This window comes from Carassius auratus, chromosome 50, assembly GCF_003368295.1.
Source record: "Carassius auratus strain Wakin chromosome 50, ASM336829v1, whole genome shotgun sequence".
NCBI lineage: Eukaryota > Metazoa > Chordata > Actinopteri > Cypriniformes > Cyprinidae > Carassius > Carassius auratus.
The window spans coordinates 3,606,276-3,627,639 of record NC_039292.1 but is presented as its reverse complement, the minus strand read 5'-3'; the positions used below and the strand labels follow the sequence as shown (position 1 = coordinate 3,627,639).

Here is a 21,364-nt window from a genome sequence, read left to right as displayed (position 1 = left end):
CGTTAACGGATTTGGCAACACGTTATAGAAATAGAATAAAAGAAAGCTAAATGTGCGGGCATATGTGAACCCTTGTCTTTTATTACTGTCTATGGTCTTTTATTGTACAACTGCTAAATGTTCTGTTAATATTAAGATCGCTGTTGTTCACGTGATGCATGTTACATTTCTCAGCGCTTTACTAGATGGACCAGTCACAATTGTTGGGGATGTCATCGTAACCTCATTGACAGATTTCTTTGGTAAAAATGATAAGAAGAAGGTGTGAGATTTCAATATTGCTATTCAAATGTGTCGTTTTTTTAACGGCTAAGTTACAGAAAATGAATCAAAATGGACAGACGTCAATTTAGTGGTTTAGCAAAAAGAAAGTTAAAAAAGACAAGGACGCTAGAAGTTTAGGTACAATTCAATGGATTTCAATGGATTTGAACGAGTGAAGAATGAGCTCAGGACGACAATGACACAGAAGCGATTGACTGCACTCTCCCTGTTTACCATTGAAGTTAAAGTTAAAACATTACCTTCTACAGCCGCGAGAGGGCGCTCTATGCTGCTCAGTGCTCCTGTAGTCTACCATTGAAAACATAGAGCGCCCTCTCGCGGCTGGAGACGGTGATGTTTTCTCTTGGTTCTTGGTTCTAAATAAATGCGACTTACTGTACGTTCACACCGCCGGCGTCGAGAGCGTCAAAAATCGCTCTTGCCGCTCTGCTCACGACGCTGCAGAAAGATTCGAGAGCGCTCAGACGCTCTGACGTAGATCGAATGCTTATTTTGTATTTAAAGTGGCCGCAAAGCAAACAAGCTTGTTGATCTCGTGCAGACTAACCACAAGGAGGGTAACGTTATAAGTTAACCTCATTACATATTGTTGTGGACGAAATATTAAGATCCTTTACTTAAAATTAACAAATCTCAGACACCTTGGTCAACATATCACTTTTAATTTATTTTTTATGTCCCTGTACGCAAACAGGGACACCTCATAGATTATTACAAACTTGAAACAGCAATAATCAACCTGTCCTCCATTGTGCTTGGGAACTAATGGTCGGAGCTGCGTTCTCTGGAATCCTCTCAAGCAGTGGACTTCTACGTTCCGATTGGTTGCTGCCCAACCGCGTCATAGCTCATTACCATAAAGTTGCCTTGATTTCAACTCTCCTCGACGCTCTCAACGGCCAAGTCACGCCGTGCCGCTCCTCGCCGCTGCTCGACGCCGGCTTACATTGAAAATGATTGACTTCCGGCCGCTTTGACGCTCTTGACCCCGGCAGTGTGAACGCACAGTTATAGTCCAGTGTGACTTGTTTTTTTCCTTGTCATGACGTATTTTTGGACTGATGCGACTTATACTTAGGTGCGACTTATAGTCCGAAAAATATGGTAGTTGGAGGTATGGCTTTTGAGGTATAGTACCCAGGGGCACCACACTGTCTTAGTTTTTTGTTTAAATGATAATCTTTTAAGTGATTATAATAATAATAAATGTAGATCAGAAGCAAATATTTTGCAGCTAGGTTTAAATCTTAGGTATCTAAATTTGTGGATATAGTATTTTATTAACCCATAATACATATAAACTTTAAGACATCATCAAACTCCTTATGGTCAGAAATATCAGAATGAAAAAGAACCTTACAAAAGGAAATATAGCTGGTGGAACACAAGAAAAAAGGGAAGTTGATATTTGAAGCTATAATTGTTTAGAATAGTAACCAAAATAGAATACATGTGTAATAGATTCTTAAGGCCCGTTCACACCAAGCACGATAACTATAAAGATAACGATAAATATATAGTTCTAAAAATCGTTTAAAGAATAGCAGAGTCCACACTACAACTATAACGATAAAGGCATAGAGAAACAGTATCTTTGGAATCATTTTCAGAACGATTTTATTTCCAGCTGATGAACGATACAAACATTGACATCCGATCAGAATCCACCCTGCTAAGAGCTCGAGGATTTAAAGCGGCAGACGCACGTGCGCTCAGAATAAACAGACGATATCTTTCGCTGGTGTGGACGCTAATATCGTTATCTTTATAGTTATCGTTCTTGGTGTGAACGGGGCTTTATGGTTAACTGGACTTATATACTTGTTACAAGGATAATGTGTCATGAGTCCGGACCCGGTGGTCCTCCCTCTCACCACCAGAGGGCACCACTTCCTTTCTCCCGGACTCATCACCTTCACCTACTCACATTCACTCTGTACACCTGTGCACATACTCACTCACACAGCTGTTCCCTATTTGTTCACGAGTATAAAGTTTAGTCTCACCCACCACTCTGCCTGTCTATATTGTAATGTCTATGTTGATTACCTGTGTTTCTCGTGCTCGTGTTCCGGCTTGTCCCTGTGATTCGTTTTGGTTTTGTTTTTGCCCTGTTGGCCTTTTAGTTCTCGTTTGTTCTTGTTATAATGAAGTGTCTCTTCCCTGCACTTGGACCCAGATCTTGGTTGCAACGAATGAAAGGTTTCGGCCAATTTTAAAATTTACGAGCCCGAATCTTTCATGATTCGTGATCCCGCTCCGAACTCCCGAACTGATTCAAATGATTTGCGATCCCCAAACTGACTCAAAAAATTCGCGAACCCGCTACGAACTCCCGAACTGATTCAAATGATTCGCGAACCTGCTTTGAACTCCCGAACTGAATTAAAAAATTCGCGAACCCGCTACGAACTCCCGAACTGATTCAAATGATTATCGATCCCGCTCCGAACTCCCGAACTGACTCAAATGATTCGATTCGCGAACCCGCTTCGAACTCTCGAATTGATTCAAATGATCCGCGAAGCTGCTCCGAACTCCCGAACTGATTCAAATGATTTGCGATCCCCAACTGACTCCAATGATTCGCGAACCCGCTCCGAACTCCCGAACTGACTCATATGATTCGCGATCCCCATAACTGACTCAAATGATTCGCGAACCCGCTACGAACTCCCGAACTGATTCAAATGATTATCGATCCCGCTCCGAACTCCCGAACTGACTCAAATGATTCGATTCGCGAACCCGCTTCGAACTCCCGAACTGACTCAAATGATTCGCGATCCCCATAACTGACTCAAATGATTCGCGATCCCGCTCCGAACTTCTGAACTGACTCAAATGATTCGCGAACCCGCTTCGAACTCTCGAATTGATTCAAATGATCAGCGAAGCCGCTGCGAACTCCCGAACTGATTCAAATGATTTACGATCCCCAAACTGACTCAAATGATTCGCGAACCTCCTCCGAACTGACTCAAATGATTCGCGATCCCCATAACTGACTCAAATGATTCGCGATCCCGCTCCGAACTCCCGAACTGACTCAAATGATTCGCGATCCCCATAACTGACTCAAATGATTCGCGATCCCAGTATTAATATACTGTAATATTTTTTTTTGTTGTTGCTATAAAAACAGACCTAAGCCATCAATAGCCTTTAAAATGACTTTAAAATGCATTATATAAAAAAATAATGAGGCAATAATGATTGGTTAATTACAACACTGTTACAATACATAATGTATGCAAATACAAAATAAACAATTTATGTACATGTTATTACAAATGCCATGTGATTGCTGCTGTTACACTTACAGGACAATCAAATCCTTGTTTAGGCTACTGACCAAACATTTCATTTAAATATTCACTTAATCTTTGATTTTTGGACACCTTTTTGCTATAGATGACACATCCTTTATAATTTCTTCAACAAAAAAACGTGCATATCACAACCCTTACAAAAATAAACCAAGTTTTCTTAGAAGTTTTAATTTAAGCTTGCCAAAACAATAACACCATATTTTTCAAAAACAATTTCTAAAAGTACATTTGTATTTGTAACTATAATGTTTATTTATTTATTATTATTGTAAGCTAATAAAACCTATGCTTCAGGGACCAAATTCATATAACATCTAAGGCTAAATGTAGCTCTTGACTGGTTGAGTTAGATGGTGATTTACACTAACAGTAGAAATTCAGTTGAGTCTCCCCATCTGTAAATGTCATTGGCTGTTAAAGTCTTGTGTTTCTTATAATAAATTGACATATTGATAACGATTAACCTTTTATAATGTTCTTGATTACATGTCGATCCATACTGTATGCATTAGTGAGTGTGGTGGTGCTTATGGGGTATGGTCACTTATTCCTTATATGAACTGTTTCAAATGCAAGACATTGATTGCATGAGATTAAATTTGTAAATGGCAGCCTGTGTCATTTTGTAGTGTGCACATATATTTATCATCAAACTGTGATAACTGTGACTAAATTCAGTATATATACGTCTGCCATATGTTGCCACCCCTCAAAAATTCCTGCCCCCTTCTCGCCACCCCATCAATATTTTTCTAGATCCACCCCTGATTAAAGCCATAGATGAGATGCTGGCCATTGTTGTATTGATGATGGGAAGCATCAAATCCTCCAAAACTGTTCACCAAGCTTACAATTAAATTTCATATTTGAAACCACTAATTTACTTTTCTCCCACATCTCAAACACAAAAATAACAATTGACTTCATATGAAACAAACCACATAAAGTATTTTTATTGAAATAATTTATTTGATTGCAATATGTCCTACAGTACACGTGCATGCATTGTAAAGTTATGTTTAATCATTCTTTAAATCTTTTAAAGTTCACCAACATTAGATGTACACTGCAAATGAGAATATTGCTTCTATTCGGGTGAATTTGGCACAGAATGAAGTTTAATGTTGACAAGCTTAAAATATTGTTAGTAGTAAAAACGAATCACAGCATTTGCAGCACTTCATCAAATCAACTGACTGCAAAAAGCTCAAATCTGATATTCATTCTATAAAACATTTGAGGTGTTTAGGAGGATGTGATTCATATATTTTGGTATTAATTTTTACATTATGTCATCAAAATATTTAATTATTGCGGCAGTTTAAACATTTTTTGATTTTTTCTCGTACCAAAGAAAACTGTGAAAGGAAATATACATTAATTTATACATATTCCAGTTTGATGAATGTGTGTATTTTATACAGTGTTGGGGTAATGCATTACAAAGTACAAAACTACAAAGTGCAGCTTCCTGTGATTAAATAAAGTAAGAGGTTATGCTCTATTTTTCAGAAATCCAGTAACGGTTACTGTTTTGTAGATACTTATAAAATACATATATGATTTTAATGTACTAAGGTTAATTTAACAACTATTTTTGAAGTCCAACAACAAATATACTCTTGATCAAAAAGTGCTTTCTTTCATTTTGACACACTGAATGGCAGAGAAGAATGGTTCTCTTGTGAAATGAGAAATACATTGTGCTGTAATATGCATGTTATAAATACAAAGTAATTCAAATGTATATCTTGTCTAAATAATATATAAATCAATAATGTTCTGAACTGCAGTCTAAACTTGAGAAACTGGTCACATAAAATTCATTCGTTTAAGTTTAGTTGTAAAAAATGTATGATTTATTTAATTAATGCATAATGTTATTACTATTCAGAGTATCTAGCAATCACATTGCTATACAAAACATAAGAGGTAACTATTAAAAGACTACTGTTTTTAGCAACTTCCCCATGACTTATATTATAAGATACTTGCACGCTCCCCACTGGTAAAATGCATTAGTCAAAATAAATAAATAAATGTGGTACTTTAAATTTACACATATTTCCTAAAATAAACTGGAGGACTAAAAATAAAAAAACATATACGTGATGTGGCTCAAAGGCGCCACTATTAGGCTAATAAGCGTCATTGCACTTGCCTGAGAAAAAGGACAGGAAGTCCCAAGGTTGTTGTTATGCCTTATATTTCTTATTTAAATATTTAAGCAGAGGAAAATAAGAAAAATAAGTTTATTAAAACTTCCAATAATAATAATAATAATAATAATAAATATTCTTTTACATGCTTTCCTTTTTAGTAAAACAGAATGTGGCTACAATTTCTGACACATTTTACATTCCACGCAAAGGCTGCAGCACACAACCAGGCACCCTGTAATCAGATGTAGAAATTAAGACAACCTGGATAAGAAAACCTGGATTTCAAAGACCCTTACAGACCCTTACATCCTGAGCTGCCTTTCTCTCATTACAGTTCCATCCATCCTCAGGGTAGCGGAGACACAATGATTTTCTCTTCATATTCTGTGTCTTTACTGTTAGGATAGTTAGACAGCAGGCACCATGCAGACAGGAGTCAGAGGTCAGGGGTCAGGACTCAAGGACTTAGGTCCTCCGGAGCGGGTGCCACATTGAAACTGGTTTCCGCAGAGTCACCAGCATCTGGTTCCAGTGAGTTATTCCCATTCCACTGGCCTCAGGTCCGATGATCACATGACCCACGTTTTCACCACGGCCGTCTTCTGTGCTCTCAGCAACCGTCACTCTCAGAGAGAGATCCTGAAAAAACACCAATCAACCTTACAAACACAGACAGACAGACAGAGACAGACACAGAGAGACAGACACAAACACAGACAGACAGACAGAGACAGACACAGAGAGACAGACACAAACACAGACAGACAGACAGAGACAGACACAGAGAGACAGACACAAACACAGACAGACAGACAGACAGACAGACACAGAGACAGAGACAGACACGGAGAGGCAGACACAAACACAGACAGACAGACAGACACAGAGAGAGAGATACAGACAGCCAGAGACATACACAGAGAGACAGAGACAGACACTGACAGACAGAGACAGACACAGAGGCAAACAGACAGAGACACACACACACACACACACACACACACACACACATACACAGAGACAGACAGACAGGCAGACAGACAGACAGAGACAGAAAGAGAGACAGAGGCAGACACAGAAAGACAGAGACAGACACAGACAGACACAGACACAGACACAGACAGACAGACAGACAGACGGAGACAAAGACAGACAAGTGTTGTCACCTGCAGGACAATGGCTGGCACTGAGAAGATCATAGCCTCATTGAAGATTGGATTAGTATCATCTCTTTTTACGGATGTCTTCTTTTGCTGATCTTCCTGCCGTCCTGGAGCAGGTACACCTTTACAAAGGGATCTGTTCACATGGAAACAGACAAAATTCAGTATATGGTTTTCGCACATTGCGTTTTCCAAAGTAGGAGATGTACCTTGATTCAATTTCTGGAACACCATTCCAATTCCAATTATTTTATCCTTAATACTAACTGTAACCGATAATCAGTGGATATAAATATTGTTTCAGGAGCATCTAGCTCAGCTTTATACCTGCTGTTGTCTTTCTGTTAGTCCAGACCAGGCTCTTGGCTTTGGCAATGACCACAGTGAGACGTTCTGCAGTTGGCAAATAACTGAGAGACAACAGGATCTCACTGACAGCATCCACAGCCTGAGAAACAGAAAACCTTCATCAAGTGAATCCATTTTTTTTAACAGTTTCTGTGAACTGAACAAAATGATTCAGCAAGAACTGGATTTCTTATTAGCCTGGTAATACCAGACTCTGCTACTTCACTTTGCTTCGTAGACAGAGTCTGGAATGGCATAATAGAGAAGTGTTTTCTCTCTCGCTAGGAGGCGCTTGTCTGAAGTTTAAAATCATTGGTTACCCGTAGCCAATCAGATTACGTTTAGTTATGACGTATGTTATGCGCCTGTACAGCCGCATCGAAGCACAGACATCATGCATCGAAGTCAAATCTATGATTGAACTTCCACTGTAAACCTGTTGTTAACACATGATGATGCGAGCGAAATACCGGAGTGAACATGGCTGTAAACGACTTTTGCAGTTTGAAAAAGAGTTGAATGTTCTCCATAACAGAGCGAATTGCAACCCGTGTCTCGTTTCCCATTTCCGCGGTCATTTCGGTTTTCGATTTCTCTAACCTACAATGTAAAACTCGGCGCTAAGCATCTACGTCACGGCTCTCAGCCCGCCCTCTGTTCGTTGATTGGCCCGGCTGTTTCCAGACCGGTGGCAAACAGAAAGCTCTGACGCTGTATCAGACTGAGTACAGAAGTGAAATGAAATTGAGCGGAAGTAGGAAGTCTGACGTAGTCAGGCTAACTTCTTATTGCTACATATAGAAAATACAAATCTGGCATTAAATATCTAACCCGGGTACCCTAGCAACCATATAACACCTTAGCAACCACCCCGGGTACCCTAGCAACACCCTAGCAGTATTAGAGAAGACAGATTTCATATAGTGAGGACACTGTAGAATAGATCACACTTTTTTTTATTGACGTTTCCATTTTTTTCTCAGAATGGAGCGTTCAGGTTTGATGTACCTTGTTGATGTCCTGCAGGTAGAGCCAGGTGTTAGACGGCCGGACCATCAGGTCCAGATCCGACAGTTTGAGTTCTGCCACTCCAGCACTGGTGCTCCGTTCATCTGAATCCACACCAAAGGTGGAGAATCGCAGACTGAAGCCAATGGAATAGAGAAGCGCTCGTCAAACACCACGGTGAAGGCATTTCTCTGGACCTGCAGAAGAAAATGACAGACAGAGATGTTTTATTATTACTGAAGATATTAAATGCCAGCTGGGGATCAAAGAAGAAAGGATATGTTTTCATTTTATTTTAATTTATGTTACACCCTTTTAAAGATCCTTAGAATTAAGCTTAATGTTTTTGTAAATTTTATTTATATGAGCTCTGCTCTGATTGGCTGACCTCTATCCATATAAGACAGTATTGGTATTGTTAACTAAAACGGAAACCATTAAAAATATTTTTTGTTAATTTAAATGAAGTAAAAATAAAATAAAATCTAAATATTAGATGAAACACTTACATTTAAAAACATTACATTAAAATTAGAAATGCTGCCTTGTAGACTAACTTAAACTACTGAGCCTACATTAAAAAAAAATATTAAACAAAACAAAAACTAATCAAAACGATAAAAGTACACTAAAAATAATAAAACTAATTAAGAATAAAAAAGAAAGAAAAAAAAAATAAATATATATATATATATATATATATATATATATATATATATATATATATATATATATGGTATATAAATGCCCAAAACATTTTAATGGTATTTATAAATGTATAATAATTTGTTTGATTATTTTTATAGTATTACTTTGGTACTTATTGCAAGTGGAATTATTATATTTCATAATCTTTCTCTCTTTTTCATTTCTTTTTTGATGAGAGTGGTGATGTTAAATAATTTTATTATAGGAAGTGAACTGCAGTGGGTATTTTTGGTAGAATCTATGATTACTATGGTAAACTGTTATAAATCATAATCTGATTTTTCAAATCTGAGAAAAGACACTTGAGACAGAAAAAAATGTAGTTAAGTCCAAAGAGAGGGAGAGGTGTTTATGCTATGAGTCACGCCGAGACTTGTGGGTAATCATCTGACGGAAACAGCGGGAGCAGAGATTTCTGTAGATTATGACAACAGGGCAATTAAAGCTTCGGAGGTGCACTCACAGATGCACTCGCAGGGTTCAGGGCATTATGGGTTTCACATGTCTGCGGTCAAATGAATAGGTGTTGAAGGCGCTGTCAGGAATATCAGCAGCAGCTCTGTGTATCGTCTGTAATGACTACGGGATCACAGATGGACACACACACTTGGATCAGTGATTCTGTCTGGACGCCAATATCCCAAAATAATGCCCCAAATGGCACAATGACTTGTGAGCTGTAAACCATCTTACTGATAAACAATGAATCACGGAGCAGAAATCCAAACTTGCTTTCTTCAGTTCGTTTTGGTTCGTTTCCTTTAAAGTCATGTATAAAAGCAGTGATGGATTCCCTTACCATTTATGATGCCATTAGTGAAATAAGATTGAAGTGGTTGTATATTTATCCAGCAGACATTTAGGTCTAGCAGTATTGTTCAGCCAAAAATGAAAGTTCTGTCATTATTTACTCACCCTCGGGCAGTTATTTTAGTACTCTTTATTTTAATATTGTAAGTTTAATTGATTAGATTTTTAATATTTTCAGTTATCATTAAAAATTTTGTTTAAAATTTAGTTAATTTGTTAAGTGTCATTTTTAAGTGTATTTTTTCCCAAAAATATCAAGTTCTGTCATTATTTACTCACCCTCGAGCAGTTATTTTAATGTTTATATACTATTATAGTTTTTTTCAGTCTTCATTGTCATTCATTTTCAGCCTTCAATTATTAAAAAGCACCAATATATTTATATATTATCGTTTAATACTATTATTAAATATGACTAATATTATTGATATTATTTACACTATATTTATATTTTTAACGCTTTTTATTATTTAATATAATTTAATTATATATATGTGTATGTATAGCCTGATTTTGAGCCTAATTAAAAAATTTTTTTTGAATAAGTATATAATAAACAGAATAGGTAAATAATAATTACTAGTGAAAACCAAAGACCAGTTTAAAATAAGCATTTCATTTCAGTTTAAACAATTCACTTATTAATGAAAAAAAGAGAGAACATTTTACATTGAGTCTCATTTTGTGTATACTATGGAAGAAAATAAATTCACATAAAATAATGGCAATTGTATTTTTGGTAAAATATCCCTTTAAAGATCTGTATCTTCCATGAAAGGCTAAACTCAAAGTTAATACACTGGAAAAAGCATTTAATCTGATTCTAAAAACATTGAAAACAAATGGATTTTCTTCTAAAGCCACTCTCCACCAACAAGCGCTGGAATCAGTCCCTTGAACTCCAAACCGAGCGAGCGTGCGTGCGCGTGACCGCGAAACACGCGCTAATCATTCAGACATGATTGTTTTCAGCGGACAGCGCTGCATTCAGAGCAGATGATATAGTGTCAGTGATCAGAAGCGGATGGAGAGGCTCCAGTCTGCACTGTCAGCTACTCTCAGGTAGGACTGAAGAGAGCGAACGCTAATAAATCAAGAGTGCTTTTAATCTCCAGAATAACACTTTCACTGTAACACAAGCGAAGACAGAAGCTGCCTGGAGAAAGAGAGCATCACGATCACTATGACAACCACCCGAGCCGCGGGCACGCGCACTGCATCAGCACCTGAACGGGCCTGAACTTTCAGTTCCACATCGAACCAAAACCAACAGGCAGAAAACGCATGACAATAATTCTGCAGCGCATGTGCCTGAAATATACTAAAAAGGAAATAAATGACTGTATGAGAGAATCAGCATATATATATATATATATATATATATATATATATATATATAGTCATGTGCATACACTTGCAGCATGCACGTGAAATATGAGGGCTTACTTGCGTATGCTCTTACCTTCTTCAGCAGTGTCGGTTTCTCCCTCTCCTGCACGCGCACACTTTCGTCCATCAACTAACGCGCATTACAGCGTCAGATACTCGCGCAGGAACCGATCGCTTCTGACGCGCGCGCGGGTTTAGCTCCGATCTAAAGTGAGTCTGTGTTTTCCTCTTCGTTTGATGAAGATCTGAGTACAGGAGTCCCACCCCTGCATTGCAACTTCAGCACCAACACACACACACGAGAATAAGGGAGTAGAGGCTAGTTGTCACACTAAATATTTCTCAGGGCTGATTTAGGCACACGAAGTCGTGGCTACAACATGCTATTGAACATTTCCACAGGTATTACCCATGAAATACAATGTTTTGAACAAAAGTTTGATAAAAGCTTTGTGCTTTTTGTGACAACTTGCCCCAATGGCGTCACTAAATGGGGTAAATTGTCACACTGTTCTAACAAATATTGCAGTTAAATATCTTAAATTAACTTTATTTATATAAACAAAGAAATATTAGTCCTGAAAACATTGTTTTAGTACTCTTAACTTAACATTAATTTTATATGGTATTATTTTGTTGGCAAAAATGTTAGAACCACAGATAGAATAATGGATAGATAGATGCCTTCAAATAATGCTACTTGTCCCAAAAAAAAAAAAAAAAAAAACAATGTAGTATCATAGTACCTGAGCATCTCAAACCCATAAGTGTACATAACTGAAAACATTTCACTTTTTTTTTTTTTTTTTAATAAAATGGTAGCATAAGCATTTTATAAGTTATAATAATAATGATGTTTATTTTATATAGAAACTCAACTCCTAGAGGTCTTGGATTGGTCAGATACTATGGGTCAAAAACTCCTATTTAAATTTTTGTTGTGTATCTTCAGCTCAACAGCTGTTTAAGATAATTGTTCAGGCAAACCTTTTGAATAATAGAAATAAAATTAAATACATTTAGTATTCATCCAGTATTAATTCTCATCCATACTAAAAAATAAAATTAAAAAACTTCCAAAAGTACAAAATGTCCCCATGAAAACAAACATTTATTTACAAGATGCCAACCACAACAGTAGCAGCAATTTCAGAGGAGAGATGCTAACTAAATAAACTTAGTGTGCTGTGCAATTAGAGAGAGAAAAAAAACTGAAATTAATCTAAATGCCATCGTGATTTTAGAGTATAAAAGATAAAAACCCATCTCAGAGGCCTAAGATCAGTGTTAGTTTCATAAAAACTGCAAGTGAAGTCAAGCTCAAAGACAGAAACACTTGTTTAAAACTCTTAAAAGGAAAATTAAATAAGAAAAAAAAATTGTAAAAAGCAAAACTAAAATATTTACAATTCTTCAAGTCAAAACGATTTACATTCACTGTCTCCATAAAAGTTTTTTTTGTCTTCATTGATGCCCATCAGTCCATCGTTGATCATCGTGTGATGGTAGAGTTCAGAACTCCAGCCTTGACGTTGGATTTAGAAGCGTTTGAGAGCTCCCGCTGTAGTCAACACACACAAATATGAAGTCAGATTACCATTAGACAGACCACACCCCTTCATGTTTATGCATCTTTCACCCATCTTAAAGGGACAGTTCACCCTAAAATGAACAATGTTTACAATCAAACAGTGGTTTTGGAATTTAATGGCTACCAGCAGGTGTTCAGTTAGGAACACCTCGAGGGAGAGTTTTCATTTTAGCATGAAATAAATCCCACTGCAAGGTTCATCTTTTCTAGAAAGCTTACAGAGGTGCTCGAAAGTTTGAGCACCCCTTGCAGAATCTGTGAAAATGTGAATAATTTTCAAAAAATAAGAGATCATAATAAATGCATGTTATTTTTTATTTTATTTAGTACTGTCCTGAGTAAGAGGTTACATAAAAGATGTTTACATTTAGTCCACAAGACAAGAATAAATTGCTGAAATTAAAATAACCCCATTCAAAAGTTTAGGAACCCTCGGTTCTTAATACTCTGTGCGGTTATCTAGATGATACACGACTGTCTTTCTGTTTTGTGATGGTTGTGCATGAGTCCCTTGTTTGTTCTGAACAGTTAAACTGAGAACTGTTCTTTAGAAAAATCCTTCAGTTCCTGCAGATTCTTCAGTTTTCCAGCATCTTTTGCATATTTGAACCCTTTCCAGCAGTGACTGTATGATTTTGAGATGCACCTTATCACACTGAGGACATTTGAGGGACTCAAACACAACTATTTAAAAAAGGTTAAAAGATTCACTGATGCTTCAGAAGGAAACAAGATGCATTAAGAGCTGGGGGGTGAAAACTTTTGAACACTAAAGATGGCCAAATCTTTCTTATTTTGCTGAAATATAATTTTTTCCCATTTAGTTCTGCCCTTCGTAAGCAACAGAAGATACTTGTATGTTTCCCGGAACACAAATTAAGTACAATTTACCTTGATCTTCAAATTCCAAAAATTGTTTCCATCTGGAGCGTCTGTGAATGTTTGAACCTTTTTTAATAATTGAGTTATTTTTTTGAAAATCGTTCACATTTTCACAGATTCTGCAAGGGGTGCCCAAACTTTCGAGCCCCACTGTAAATGGTCAAAGGAATATCAGTGAGTGTGTGTTTACAGCAGATAAATAATTCAAATCTGTGGATCCAAGCGACCAATACTGACAGAAAAACTTTCATATCCTTAAAGCCCCAATGAAATAATTGTCAGTTTGCCATTTTTAACCACTTTTTAAATGTCACACCTACAATTATGATTTCATAGGGTCCTTTAAAAACAGCACATTGTATTTTAGTTGTGTTTTGATCTCCAAATGCTCATTTCACTGTTAGAAGCTGAAAGCGCGCGCGCACAAAAACACAGACCCTCCTCCGTTAGTCGAGTTAGACGAGAAGAGTGTGTGTTAGTGTGAAGCTTTTCGATTTACAGACCTGGACGCTGCAGTGGATTCAGAGTCCTTCTATAACAGAAGGCAGAATTATCACTTGATTACATTATGGCTGCCTGGGAGTCTAGACTGCTAACTGCAGGATAATGAACGTACCGCAAACTCAGAGTAGGAGGAGGCCACAGAAGTAATGGAGTAATTTCTCTGAGGGCTGTTGGCCATCGTGCGCAGAGCTCCGCTCAGATGGGGAATATTCTCCTTGTTCCTCTCCAAACAGCGAGGGGTTCGGCCATGGGCAGGCGTCCGTGCACTCAACTAGTGGCCAAGCCGTTTACATTTTCAATGATAAGAATATAAATTAATATATAATAACAGGTTTAAACAGCATAACTCACCTTGCTGGAGGAAAGGGGCGGTCTAAAAGAAGGGGAGGAGCATATGGAACGGAGAGTTGTGTTTGGGGTGGAGCTATACAAGCTAGAGGAGGAGGTCAGCTAAAAATAAATAAATACATTTAATTATATACAGTTTTGTTTAATATAGGTTTGTGTAATAACTTTTTTTTTTGGGTACATATACTCCCGGTTTAACAGAAAAGACTAAACCAAAAGAAACTTGCACTGACTGATCTTAAAATATGTCAGGGCCGTTGTTTTGTCTCAAGATGCACACGAGTAATGTTATTTTCCAAGGCATGCTTATAAAAGATACCTAATTCTGGCTTAATCTAAACCCTGTCTGTGAAACCAGACCTTAGTGTAGTGTACATCTGCTATGATTATAAACTTATACTGCAATATGTTACATTATTTTATATTGATGCTATTGACACTGGCATCAGGGCATTGGTAAAGTCGTACTGGTCGAGGGTACCTTCCGTGTTTTCCCAGGTGTGGGGGTCCCGGCGGCGTGTCTTCTCTTGGTTGGGGTTCTGATGATGGTGCCGTACAGCAGATCTTCCTCCGTCTGCTTCATTTTCTTCATTTGCTGCACAGCACAAACCTCATGTCAGAAACTAATTCTCTAAAATAAAATTTAATTCCGAAGTAGTAATTTCAAGAAAAGGTGGTGTTCATACCCGTTCCTGTTTTTCTCTCTCTTTCTCCATGTGGTGTCGGTTCCACTGGTCTTCTACATACTGCAGGAACGGCTGCCCGTTCACACGGAACTCTTTACAATGAATCGCTTCCCATTGGTCAATCTGAGCCTTCAGACTCTTCTCCAGCTGTCCAATCAGAGAACATGAGCTTACAAGCCATTCCAGTCAAACAAACGTCAGAGTTCACTTAAAGAGCGGCTCCAACCTTCGGCAAACTCTTCTGCAGGTCGACTCTCTGTTTCTCCTCCTTCAGCAGGTTTCCTCCTCTGTTGTTGAAGCGAGATGGGTCCGTGGCTTTTTTCTGGAGAAAGACGACCAACCATGATTAGACTGAATTTCACAAACATCTTTGCAGTTTAAAAAAATAAATAAAAATGCTTACACACAGGTTTTGAAACCATGGCTCCATTTCTCAGAACATGCAAAACATCACGCATCTATTCTCAGCTATTTTAACATTTCTAAAAATGATATTTTAGATCGAGTTTAAAGCAAGTAATGTACTTGTAGTTTTGCTGACTTGGACTAAAGTTTAAGTGTACGAGTGTGCCTCAAGTCCCACTTTTAGTGTCTCTTATGATCGATTCATCACCTCCAGCTCCTGATAGAGAGTCCAGTTGCTGCTCCAGGTGAAAACGGCGTCATACAGCTCTCTGTGCTCGGCATAATCCTGCTTCAGTCGTTCCAACTCCAGCTCGTGTTCACGCAACACCTCCTCATCCAGATCATCTAACAGCACAAAACAACTACATCAAATCCCAGCAAAGACATTTTAAACACTATTACTCAATGCTTAATTCCAAGTTGCATAAAACTAGTACTAATTTGATCGATATGCTAGAATAAGATTAGCTCTCATTGTCTAGGTACATAAACTGCATTGTATTTCTAGTTTTTTGAAGTATGCATCCATGTTTTTTGGGCTGATATTATCCACAAACCATAAATATAATGCAATATGAAAAATTGCTTAATTCATCCAAGAGGTAGAGGAGTCAGTTTCTTGGAGAAATGAAGCATTTCATCACGGTCTCACCAATGGATCCTCTGCAGTGAATGGGTGCCGTCAGAATGAGTGTCCAAACAGCTGATAAAAACATCACAATAATCCACAAGACTCCAGTCCATCAATTACTGTCTTGTGAAGTTAAAATCTCTTTGTAACAAACAAATCCATGAAGACATTTTAACTTCAAACCGTTGCTTCTGGTAAAAATACAAGTCCTCTATTTATAATATTGCTTTCTCCAGTGAAAAAGTCATTTCGTCTGAAGCAGAATCATGCTAAGTATTCATGTGAACATGTTCAAAATACCTCCAAAATATATATATATTTCAGAGTATTTGATGTCAGATGACAACAAGGGATGGACTTTTTACACTGGAGGAAGCGTATTATGCTTTATGGACTCATATTTTGGCCATAAGTGCCAGTTTCAAGTTAAAATGCCTTGATGAATTTGTTTCCTACAAACACGCAGCTTTTCACTTCACAAGATGTGAACTGATGGACTGGAGTGCTGTGGATTACGGTGATGTTTTACTAGCTGTCTGGACTCTCATTCTGACGGCACCCATTCAACTGTAGAGGATCCATTGAGGAGCAAGCGATGTAATGCTAAATTTCTCCAAAACTATCAACATCTTGGATGGTCGTAGGGCGAGTTCATTTTTTGGTTAAATGTTCCTTAAATGATACCTTCAAAACTACATTCTAAAGTCAAGTGTTCTCTACTCTGAAGTATGCAAATTGGGATTTAGTCAAGAAACTAGCTGTTAGCATACCACTGTGGTAGGGAGTGAAGGCTTGTCTCTGCTCTGGGCTGTAGTAACATTTCTCCCAAAACTTGGCAATCTCCGATCGGATTGTGTGAAGAACATGCTCAATGTTTTTATTTTTGAGCTCCTCCAGTCGCTGAAGCTCTGCCTGCAGCTGTGAGAGAGTGTTTGGGATGGTTTAGAACTCCAGCAGAAACAACGTGACCTAGTTTAGTGACGGGTGCGTGTACTTACTGCGTTCAGTCTGCTCTTTGTGCTAGTGTGGGTGTTCTGCGTGAGACTCTCTCCCTCTCTTTCTTCCTCAGGAACCTGCAACATCTCCCACAGCTCCGCAATACGACCACGGATGGACACACACAGCGCTTCACTTTCAGCTTTACGGCTCTCCAGCTGAAATACAACACACACACCATTACTCCGTGACATCTCACCTGCTGAAAAACAAAACACTGACATCAAAAATGATCGTTGATGTAATGATACCATGATGCAAAGCTGATTTTTCAGCATCATTACTCAAGTCTTCAGTGTCACATGATCCTTCAGAAATCAATCTAACATTAAGAAAAAATTCTTCTTATAAAATTTTATAAATTATTTTTTGGAAATCATGATGCATAATTTCAGGATTGAACGGAGTTCCAAAAAACTGCATTTATTTTATAATTTTTTTAGAACAATATAAATGGCTTTGCTACTTTTAATTAAATGCATCCTTGCTTAATAAATATGCAAGTAAATAAATAATACTGTGAGAGGGTTCATCGTTTTTAATTTGATGGTTTAAGTTGGACCTAGATTCTCCAGCTTTGTTTCTCATTTTAGTTGACAGGATTTGGGTTACAACTAACAACTAAAAAGAAGTGTGTGAAGTGTGTGTGTACCTGGTGCAGTAAAACTTTCAGCGAGCTGAGGTTTTCCACAGAAAGGCAGAAAGCGTCTTCATCTTCACACACGGCGTCTTTCTCAAAGGAGGTGTCTGGATGCTGTTCCAAATCCTCCATCAACACTGTGATTTGACGCTTCATTTCCACAAACTCGGCATGACGACGCTCCTGTGAACACGCACAAGCACGCTTCCTGTAACCAATCTGGAAATACTTTCATATGCAGAGAAGCAAACTAGCACTCTATTCATCCTTCAGAAATTATTCTAATATACTGATATGCTGCTCAATTATTGGTGCTCTTATTTTAATAAGTGGTTTTTACTTAAACTGAAATGTTTTTCCACATAATTCTTTAAATGAATAGAAAGCTTAATAAACAGCATTTATTTGAAACCTTTTGTAACATCATAAAGGTCTTTACTGTCACTTTTGATCAATTAAATGCATCCTTGCTGAATAAAAGTATTTCTTTCTTTTTATACATCTTAATTTACCCAAACATCTGAATCGTGGTCTATCATTAAAAAAAAAACATTAGGCAGCACATCTGTTTTCAACATTGAAAAAAAAAAAAAAAAAAACATCAGCATATTAGACTGATTTCTGAAAGATCATGTGACACTGAAGCCTGGAGGAATGATGCTGAAAATTGAGTATTGCAAAACAGAAATTAATTACTTTCTTATATAAAACTAATTTTAAATTATAACAATATTTCAGTGTATTACTGTGTTATTGTATTTTTGATCAAATAAATGCAGCCTTGCTTGGCATGAGTATTTTCAAAATCATTAATAAATCTTAATTGTTCCCGAATTTTGACAGCTGGTATATATCCTGATTTCTTTAATTAATAGAGTGGAAGAAAAACAGCTATTTTCATGTTTTTACTGTGATTTTGTCCAAATAAATGCTGTCTTGGTAATCATTAGAGACCTCTTTTAAAAATATTAAAATAAACAATTATTCCAGACTTTTTCACCGGTAATGTATATATAAACTGTGACTTTAATATGAATTGATTATTGAATAATCGGAAATTTAAAAACCACATACATTTCAAATATATTCAACTTGGTATGTCAATACTATTTCACATACCGGTACTAAAAAAAAAAAAACACTAAAGACAGAAAGCCAGACAGCTGTGCAAGTGTGTTAGTGTGTGTTTGACCTTCTCCTGGTTGCGGGCGTTGATGTGTTGTCTGTAGTTCTGCAGCTGCTGTTGTGACGGCACTCGTTCGGGATGGATGGGGAAGAGGTCATCACACAGGATGTCACACAGATCTTGATCGTGCTGAATCAGAGATTTCAGCTCGCTTTGACGAGCACTTTTCTCTTTTAGCATCATCCTGACCTGTGTACGGAGATCCTTCTCTAACTGCAGCATCGTCAGACCTTCTTCCTCCTGCCAAGCACACAATATCTCCAATCTGATTGGCTGGCTTTACAAAACATCCAGAAGTTAAAAGGGAAAAGGCTGTTACTATCCCGTTATCCATCTAGTGACTCACCTGACAGTCCTCCACCTGAAGTTCATTACACAGGCTGCTCAGCTCTTTTCGGCATGTTTCGATGCTGCTCAGCAAGCGCTTCTTCAAGCCCTCCTCCTCAGCGATCATCATGTCCAGCAGGTTCTGCAATTGCAAAGATTTCCACATTGAACCGGCGTCTCTATTCTCCAGTCAATGAGCAAGGCAGATGACCTGAACTGACCTTGATGTGCATGTGAACGGCATCGGTGCGCTGCAGCCTCTGGTCCTCCGGGATCCCAATCTCCTCCCAGATGTCCTTCAGCTCGTTCAGAGCCTGGTTCAGACATGATACAGACTCTGCAGCGTGGATCTCACTGAAATTACACACATTCAGATTTAATGAATACATGCTCAAGTTTTGTTATCTTAGATATCATTTAAAGACTCAGATATCAGACAGTGTTGTATATTAAACAGTATAGTAAAATGAGCTAGCCTTTTTTTAGTATTTGTCTTATGTATTAATAATCAAATCAACAGCATTATAGACAATTATACTTCTTAATGAATCAATATAACATAAGTCATAACTAAATGATCAATAAATGTGCAGCATTACTGATTGCTGTCTGGATTGTTGAATAATAATACCACTAATAGCATAATTATTGATTAGCATTAATATTTCTGGAAAACGGCTTGTTAAAGATGAGGGTTTATAAATCGCAGTATTTTCAGAACTTACATACTAATGCTAAATCCATCCTAAAAATAAACAAATCACGAAAATAGCGACCATTTTTAACATAAAAACCATTTTTACTAAAACATTAGAATCGAAAAACTGAAGCTAACACACTAGCACAATGCATACACTAATCTATACATAAACAAATCTTTAGACTTCTAAACTTTCTCTTACCTCTTCCTCATCCTGTCCTTCCGCCGCGTTTCTCCGGTGAGTTTTACACAATCTTTAAATTCTACTTTTGAACTTTATTTTACGATCGTTACTAGACGCTAGCTTTGAAACCTTTGGTTTAAAATTCAAACGCCGCATTAAAACGCCTCTGGTCTCTGATTGGCCGAGACCAAGCTCGGCATCTTCATCCTGCTCGCTGATAGGCTGACGGACATAAAAGGTACTATTCAAGCGCACTGATTGGCTGACAACTCAAGCCAGCTGATTGACCAGTTTAACTGGCTGGGCTGATCAATGGAATGTGTCGTCACGTTTAGTTCGGAACCATTATTCAGCAGAAAAGAATGTAATCACATCGTGATTGATTGATTATTTTTTTAAATGTAAATGTATCAAGGCAAATAGACCCTTTTAAACTTTTCAGTAGCATGTGATGAGTTTATTTTGGTTTAATAATTTGAGATTTAAATATATATATATATATATTTATATTTTAATTTAAATTAAAAAAAAAATGTAATAGATAAAAATGTATTGTAAATAAAATAAAGAAGAAATAAACAAAGACAGCATCAGGGTCAGGGAAACAGACTGACTGAAATATCGCAATCAGATCAGAGGTTTATTTATTTTTCTGTTGGTGAGTTTAATAATTGGTGATAGGCTAATGTTTGACAATCAACAATATTTGTATTATTATTTTTGTTTACTAGATGATTAATCAGCATAATGATGAATTTTGATCTACGATTCTGTCATCAACTATTAACATCTGTCATTAAAAAATCCGATCTACCGTTAATCATGTGGAATCAATATAATAATGAATGCAATGAAATTAATCAACAACCATGAGAGACTGAAGTATTGAAGCTCCAAACGATTCTTTCATTCTGAAAGATTTATACATTCATTTATGGAGCTGAAGATAGAGATTCATTAATACATTAATAGAGATGAAGACTGATTCATATGCTCATTTAGCTGAGGATTCATTTATACATTTATTCATGGAGTTGAGGATCATTTCACTCATGGAGGCTGGGATCCATTTGTTCACA

The 21,364-nt window shown here is 37.2% G+C and overlaps 1 protein-coding gene and 1 pseudogene across 3 annotated transcripts; both read right to left on the bottom strand.

The window, feature by feature from the left end:
• Positions 1-6,142: 6,142 nt before the first annotated feature.
• LOC113066382 (synaptotagmin-12-like) lies at positions 6,143-11,332 on the bottom strand (annotated as a pseudogene).
• Positions 11,333-12,299: 967 nt separating this feature from the next.
• On the bottom strand, positions 12,300-20,411 carry LOC113066676 (protein regulator of cytokinesis 1-like). 3 transcript variants are annotated; one of them, XM_026238627.1, is made up of 15 exons: positions 20,304-20,411; positions 19,623-19,755; positions 19,421-19,543; positions 19,081-19,314; positions 17,901-18,071; positions 17,251-17,406; positions 17,023-17,170; positions 15,830-15,966; positions 15,443-15,538; positions 15,217-15,363; positions 15,012-15,125; positions 14,534-14,632; positions 14,295-14,453; positions 14,182-14,210; positions 12,300-12,766 (listed from the first exon to the last, which is right to left on the bottom strand). In XM_026238627.1, exons 1-15 carry the CDS (start codon positions 20,312-20,314, stop codon positions 12,718-12,720), a joined length of 1,806 nt encoding a protein of 601 aa, XP_026094412.1. In that variant the 5' UTR covers positions 20,315-20,411; the 3' UTR covers positions 12,300-12,717. The 3 variants fall into 3 exon arrangements, with proteins under 3 accessions (XP_026094412.1, XP_026094413.1, XP_026094414.1); XM_026238628.1 differs by lacking the exon at positions 14,182-14,210; XM_026238629.1 differs by lacking the exons at positions 14,182-14,210; positions 14,295-14,453 and having other exon boundaries at positions 20,304-20,410.
• Between the last annotated feature and the right edge of the window lie 953 nt (positions 20,412-21,364).